The sequence below is a fragment of the Solanum pennellii genome, chromosome 11 (genome assembly GCF_001406875.1).
Source record: "Solanum pennellii chromosome 11, SPENNV200".
In the NCBI taxonomy this organism is placed as follows: Eukaryota; Viridiplantae; Streptophyta; class Magnoliopsida; order Solanales; family Solanaceae; genus Solanum; species Solanum pennellii.
The window spans coordinates 8,136,079-8,144,080 of NC_028647.1; the positions used below are offsets into that span (position 1 = coordinate 8,136,079).

At 32.4% G+C, this 8,002-nt stretch overlaps 1 protein-coding gene across 1 annotated transcript; it reads right to left on the reverse strand.

Moving 5' to 3' along the window:
- Window positions 1-1,314: 1,314 nt before the first annotated feature.
- LOC107004448 (nitrate reductase [NADH]) lies at window positions 1,315-5,827 on the reverse strand. The gene is made up of 4 exons (XM_015202645.2): window positions 4,691-5,827; window positions 4,476-4,616; window positions 3,344-3,576; window positions 1,315-2,883 (listed from the first exon to the last, which is right to left on the reverse strand). Exons 1-4 carry the CDS (start codon window positions 5,715-5,717, stop codon window positions 1,549-1,551), a joined length of 2,736 nt encoding a protein of 911 aa, XP_015058131.1. The 5' UTR covers window positions 5,718-5,827; the 3' UTR covers window positions 1,315-1,548.
- Between the last annotated feature and the right edge of the window lie 2,175 nt (window positions 5,828-8,002).

Consider the following 8,002-nt stretch of genomic DNA (forward strand, 5'->3'; position numbering starts at 1 on the left):
TGGCATTTTCTATTTTTCAAGAGTCAAACAGTTTGATCAGAAATTTTCCCATGGAATCTTTAAAAAAAAATTGAAATGAAATTTATATATTTGTAGACTACATAAAAAGTATTATAAGTCACAATTAATTGACAATTTAAAATAATTAGAAAATATATGAAATTTACGGATAAAGATAGACTTGTGTAAATCTCGAGATTTGAAAAATATCAGATAAATTAGAACGAAGGGAGTATATATTTACAAAACTTTTGAAATATTTTTCAAAGTGAGACGCATGTTAATATATAATTTTAGTTTTTAAATAATGTACCCTTTTATACAAGAATACTATTATTTCTCAAATATCACTACATTCGTGTCCAAATTAACGCCTACTTAGAACAAAAAACGTAGTGTTTTCTCTATCTCAATTTATGTGACATATTTCGAATTTTAAAATTTAAATAAATCTATTTTATATCGTAAATTTTTTATATATCATTTAAATATTTTGTATTGGGACATTAAATATTTTTATATAGTTTACAAATATATAAATTTCATTTTAAAAATTTTGAAGATTCCATGAGCAAATTCTCAGTCAAACATGAATTGTTTGACTCTCGAAAAGCGAAATGTATCACATATACTAAGACAGAGAAAGTAATAAACAAAATATTGTTATGAAATTGAACTATATATACGTAAGAAGTCTAATAATTATAAGTAATATTTAGGAAAGTGACAAGAATACATAGAGGACGAAATATAAAATCTCTTCTTCTTTATCTAGTGTGTACAACATGGTATATCTATATATAGTATATCTTATGCCCATCTCTTTATAGGATAAAAAGAACATGTTATATTAAACATATTTGCAATGTCACACTTCGATCACAGAGAAGTCGAGATAAAATGTCTTTTCGTGAAGTTTAACACTAGAGAGTATATATAATATATGCAAAATAAGGTTACTCAACTAAACTGATAATTCGATCTCAACACCTCTGTCAGCTGTGATACCATATTGAATTGTGTGACCATCTGATCTAAAGGCTTAAACTTTAAAAAAACACATTTTTATTATTTAATTATATTTTCAACGATATACCAATGTCGATTCTTATTCCATATTAGAGCCATAGATGATCCACTATCCTTTACTCTTTAGGTTTGTAATGGAGTGCTAATGACAACATTAATATTGAATGAAGAGCAAAAAAAAAAATTGTAGTTTTAGAGTTGAGAGGAAAATAAATAAACTCACGCACAAATGTTTCAATTTACTATATATACACATTAATTTGGTAAAAATCTCTACAACAAGACTTGTGACAACAAAGTTACTATAATTCCATGATGAATACAATCTTAACTTTGACATACACATACTCGTACACAGTACAACATTTTATACCTAAAGTTGAGTAGAAAATTAAAATGTAAGAACTACAAGAAGTAGTACATTTTGATGATAAACAAAAACACAATATGTACAACTGAAAATACAAAAGAATTTATTCCTCCAAAGAGATATATCATCTATCATCATCACCATCCAATTTAGAACACCAATAGTTGCTCCTTAATGTCATATCCCATTTTCTCCAAGTTTGGATTAATAGCAAATTGTATCATTGGAGGTGGTCCACATGCTAATGCCAATGTTGTATGAGATGGTTCAGGTATATGTTCTCTAAGAATCGATTCTGTAACGAATCCTGTACTATACTTCCATCCTTGTGTAATGGATTCTTGAACGACATACCATACTTTAACCCTATTTGGAACTTGCTCTGCCCATGCATCAAGTTCGTCTTTGAGCAAAATATCATCCTCCGTTCTGTTTGCATACACCACATACATCTCTGTATCGTCTTCAGGATCTTTCAATATTGATTGCATTACTTGATATACTGGAGTTATACCTGTTCCACCCGCTATCATAGCTAACTTCTTGGCAAACTTTTGTTTACCATGGACTAAGAAATTACCCTTACCTTGGTATTCAATGTGACCTAATGGACCTTTAACGTCGAGGAATGCACCTATTGGGAGAGAATCAAGATGTTGTGACATTTGACCTCCATTAGGGAATTTAGGGTGAACACCTTTGAAGTAGATCTTGACAACCAACTCGAAGAACCCTACTTCATCGACTGTGCTAGTAGGCGTGTAGGCACGCATACAGAGTTTGTCATCAACTGTGGCACAGAGGAATATGTGTTTGCCAACAGGTAACCCTAAGACTTGATCCTCAGAGGGTAGTGCAAATTTGAATTTTCTAACATCATGGGAGATGGATTGCTTGTCGACGAGTTTGCAAGGGATTTTTTCCCTTGGGATGAGAGCTACACTCCTTGTTGGTGTTTGAACAAGCTCCTTAATAGGTGCTAAGAAGCTACTGATCGAAGAGGATCCGTGGACAGAACTGTTTGGAGACGAATCAGACGTGTAACCAGTAGTTATGAGTTCACCAATCCTAAAGTCCTCCAATAGCTTCTTAGCCTTATCAGAATGAATTGCATCAAATTCCTCAGTACAATCAGTTCCAGCATTGATCAGAATGCTGTCAACACCACCGGGGTGGTCTTTCAAGAAACGTGAGGCATCGTAGATATGTCCATGGACTATGATCCAAGCAGAGTCTGAAGAGTTGTGTTTCCTCACCTCGGACATGGAATACATCTTCGAAGCTGTGTTCATGAAAGGAGTTGATATACTCTTCTTTAGTGTTGGAGGAGCCACTGCTGATATCTCCAAGTGTCTCTCCTTTGCCATCCATCCACCCGATTGATTTCCAGGTTGAGTCGGATGCTCAAACACTATACCGATCTCTCCCTTGTGAGGTTTGCACACATTCATCTTCACTCGAAACCAACAATTGTTCATCATTCCCTGAACATTACAACACATCCATCACCATAAACTTAGACAAATGTATAACAACATTACCAGTTACTTACTAGTAACCGTCCTCCATCAGTAACACTATCAAGTTATATTATAATAAGAGGCCTAGCACGTGACATATTCATGTGATCACGCTGCTGCTTACGTATAATAGGAATCTTCATGACTTTCTGTGGTTTAAATTAATCATCCATGGACCACATAGATCAGAAAAAAAGAATTCTGAAACTTAAACCAATGAAAAATATTTGTTTTCTAGTTTTTTTGTTTTGGTATGTGAAATCACATGCTCTATCAATCTGCATATGGTAAAGTAATCATAAATAAAAGAAAAGTTGAAAAGGACTGAAAATTACTTTTCATCAAGGACTAGTTACATGTATATATATTTGACTTTACGCCATCAATTTTAAAGAAGTTGTAAAAAAGTTAAATGTGAATTTACCATGACGTTCCAAATAAGCTTCTCGGGTTGAGTGTTGAGGGTCTCATCGATAGCTCGTACAGCAATTTCTTTAGCACTAAGCAAGTCAAGCACCTCAACCTCGAGTGACCAAAAGCACCAACACCAGTACTTGCCATACTTTGTTGGCTTCTCTGGGTGATCAAGTGTACACACACTCCATGTCTCTCCTCCATCCAAAGTCACTTCCACTCGAGTTACTTTTTTACCTCCACCTATTACACAATCACCATCTCGTTAATTCATAAATTCAACCGTAACCGTATCTAATAGCTTAATTTAAACATATAACTGACTTTTCAAGATAAAATTATACTTTAAAAGTTCTTATTCAATCAAAAATGTAACGCTTTCCCCACTTGAAGGGTCAAACTTGTATTTGAATCAAAATTGCAACAAGTTAGGCACGTTGATTAGAAAAAGATAAAGTCCTTATACCTAGGCTTAGATTAAAATAATATTGACTAGATCTATATAAAGTGACCACTTGAAAGTTTTCAAATTGAATACAAACACAGTATATATTATATAATAACAATTTAACTTATTATAATGTTCTTGAGGCAGCCTAAGATGCAGGAACTAAAGCAGTCAAAAAGATTCTGTCTTTTTAGGCAATTAAATTTTTGTTACCTATATATATTTTTAGACCGACTCTTCAGAACTAGGAAAGCTCCCCAGGTTTTTCTGTAAACCATTAAATAAATCCAACTATATTGTCTTTTTCTTGCTATTCTGTTTCACATAACCAAACAAGTTGATGACACCATCACAAAGTTCATGCATCCACCTCCACTCACCCCCCTATTTTTCCTTTACTATCCTAAATCGTACCTGTTGCGGATTCTTAAAAAATACAGTATTTTTGACAAATTCAATATATATTTATTGATATTTTTAAAAGTTTGAACAACACAAATATTTGTATTATTACACTTTTATCACCGTTTTAAAAAAATAAAATCTTAGAATTTGTATGATAATATGAGATAAGAGGGTGAGGTTGAAATTAGCCGAAAACAAGAGGTATTGGACGAAATAATTAAAAAAAAACAGTTGATGAAATTCGACAATGCTAAGAAAATTCAGCAAATCAGAGAGAAAAATAACTAACCAGAATAAGCATAGCCTCTCAACGTGTAAGGTCTCTGAGTAGTCCACGCATTGATCGGCAAAATTTCTTCATGGCACGGAGTTGTAATGACAGAGTTGATGTTGAGCTCATTGATGATGTACTCTGGTTTGTACCACCACGCTAAGATAAAATGACGAACTTCAGTACAATAAATAAACTTTGATTCTAAAATAGATGCTAATTATTATCGATACCTTCCGCGTTGGCGAGTTCAGCGTCAACGTGTGGAGGGAGAACTCTATTATCCTTGTAATGATAATAGCTTTCCGATTCTTGTGTAGTGACCACAATCCTCTTTAACCATTTCACCATTCTTCCACCGATGAATCCGGGGATAATCATCCTTACCGGAAAACCATGATCCGGTGACAACATTTCTCCGTTTTGCATGTAAGCTACAATAATATCACGAGATGGATCCATGGCGAATTCCTTCTTTATACTCGTTCCGTACTTTGAACCACCACCTCCGGGCAAAACATCTGAACCTTCGAAACAGACATTAAGCGCGCCTTTTTTCTTACTCCGAACACCGCACCGTTTCAACAAGGCGCGGAGAGGTACTCCGCGCCATACGGTGGTTGAAACGGCAGCAGCACCCCAATTGAAACCGATTGTCTGCTTCACCATATTCTGCTCTTTACGACGATTGCCTGCACATACAAGTGTGACAGGCAATTCACGTGAAGGGAATTCGTTAACTAATTGATCCATTGTGAATTTCATTGGTCGTTTTACCAGCCCTGTAACTTCCACAGTCCAGTCAGACCAGGATGCTTTGGGGACAGGGCCGTGGTTACGGACGTAATGAAGTGGGACGGGAGTGATGAACCCGTGATGCATAAGGCGAGATAAAGGTGGTTCGGAGTTGAATGGGTGTTTACCGGTGAGACGTATTAAGGAAAAGTTCCGTTCGATCCAATTATCAGCGGTACCTTCATCTCTAGTATCATGAATTGATGGTTCTAATTCAGTTTTACCTTTTTTGATCATTTGAACGTATTCATTTTTTTCGTCATCGTCATCCTCGTCTTCACTAGACGAATAATCAAGGTAAGTTGGGGGATTTTGTTGTTTTTGGAAAGGGAGTTCGTGTTTGGATGAAGGAGGGAAGTTGCAACCACGAACCGGGGAATCAGGCCTAGGCTTGAAAGTACGGCCTACGCCTGATAAACCCGGTTCAAGGTGAGTATACTGTCTGTTTTCCACAGATGCCGCCATTGATTTACAAAAAAAAATTATGAATGAGGGAATTTGGAAGAAGAAAAAAGAGATTTCTAATTAGATTTTGATTGTTCTTTGTATGGTTTTGGAACGAATATTGTGAGTGCGGAGAGTTGTGTTTATATAGAAACGTTACGAACTATCTCAACCCCATATTTTTACTGTACATAAGTAGGACCCAAAAAATCGACACCAAAATTGAATTTTGATTGCAAAAGTTTGTGACATCATCCGCAAAAATAATAAAAATTGGTCTATATGATTTACAATTTTATCGTCCAAATATTAAAAACAAACTCTAAATTCGATGAAAACTATTTTCTTCATTTATTTTTATTTGTCATTTTTCGAAAGTCAGTTTGACTAACTTTTAAAGTTAAAAATTTTAGATATTCAAAAACTATATATGAAAAGTACTACTAAATTACTAGACGTTGATCAAAATTCTTATAGTTTGACTCTAAAAATAGAAATTATTCAATTACTCTCTCCACTCACTATTAATTGTCGTGGTTTCTATTTTTAGAGTCAAATTACAAGAATTTTGACTAACATTTTAAGTTGTATTTTTCATTGTATTGATATGCAAAAGATTATAATTTTATAGCACTTCCATATGCTTATTGAATATTTATATTTTTTTATTTAAAATATTGAATTAATGTAATCTGATTTAATTTTGAAAATTAATCAAATTAACTTTTGAAAAATGCAATATCACAAATAAAAATGGACGGAGGTAACAAAAGTGGACAGATGAAGTATTAGTTTCAATCTTTTACTTGACCAATTAAACATAGACACATTCTCAATCTGCCACATGAATATTGTAAGAGGTCTCAAACAAACTCACGTATAAACATGAAACTATTAATAAAAAGTTGAAAAAAATATTTAAAAATTCTAAACTTTACGAAAATTAAAGATGTATTTAAATATAATAAGTCAAATAAATAATATTTTTAAAATTATCAATAATTCAATAAATTAAAAATTAATAATTTACGTTGTTAAATTTAAGAGTGTTTTCACTACTTTTAACACGGCTGGGGTCAGCAGTGAGAAATAGGGGGTGTTGTTTCTGAAAAGGCTTAAATATATGCAGCTGTTGGTTAGGGCTAACAGCTGTTTCTTGTTTGGTTGTGTTTTTTTTTGCCGTAGTTTTGAGTCACAATAAACATTATTAACGGCTCCACAGCTACTACCACAACATTCTAAAATTGTTTGGGTAAAAATGGTACTCATCACTATGTATGTAAAAAAGCCTTGCATTTTTTTTTTATTAACTATACCTTCATTTTATTTATTTTTTTGTAAAAAATTTAATTGAAAGTGTCTATGGTATTATGTGTTTAATTTAAAAAAATTAAATTGCAATGTGTTGGATTGTTAATTTGGATATCGAATTATTAATAATAAGGTAAAAGCTTAGCTAGCTAGACAATTAACTATCTGATATTTAGATTAAAATTTAATTAATTTAAATTTGTGTCGAATAAATTTATGTAAAATTAATGTTTTTTATCAAAAAATTTTTGTTACATATAATTTATAATTTAAAAATTTAACTAAGAGTGGAAGAATTTTATCCACACCACACCACATTCTTTTACCACATTCCTATTTTCTGAAACATAATTAATGCTGCAATTTTCAAAAATGTCAAAACTGCCGAAAATTATTTGAAATATAATTTCACGCATTTTTTTAAATTTAATTAAAAATATCATTTTCTTCATGAGATATTTCCCTTATCCATTCGATATTTTTTGATGTTTTCTTAGCTCACATATGAGTTAGCTTGAGTTCTAAGATGACTTGAAAAATAAAAATAATAAAATAATATTATAGTCATATTCAAATCATGGTCTCGTAGGTGATTTTTTTTACTTATATTAATAGCACATTGACAAATTTATATTTTCAAGAATGCACAGTTAATTATATCATAATTTATGTCAATTTCTCATGATTAATATATACCTATATATTTTTTTTTAAAAAAATTAACGCATCCACGTGTATCGAATAGATCTGCCTCTATATATGTATGCATATATATGTGTGTCATCAATAATTATTTATCCATAGATAGCACTATTATTTTTCTTAAACCTTGCAAATTAGGCAGCCCTCAAAACTTGGAAAATACTCAATCTATTTTGAATTATGGGTTAATTATCCCCATTAAGATTAGTCCGTGTGCAAATGCGTATAATTAGCAGATGTAATGAAACTTCGTTGGATTATTATGTCTTCGTAAATATTAAACCACATGATGC

Coding starts and splice junctions, on each gene's coding strand:
- LOC107004448 (XM_015202645.2), bottom strand. CDS start 5,717: ATGGCGGCATCTGTGGAAAACAGACAGTATACTCACCTTGAACCGGGT. Junction 3,577..4,475: donor GAGAGGCTATGCTTATTCTG/GTTAGTTATTTT, acceptor ATTGTGTAATAG/GTGGAGGTAAAAAAGTAACT. Junction 2,884..3,343: donor AGCTTATTTGGAACGTCATG/GTAAATTCACAT, acceptor TGTAATGTTCAG/GGAATGATGAACAATTGTTG.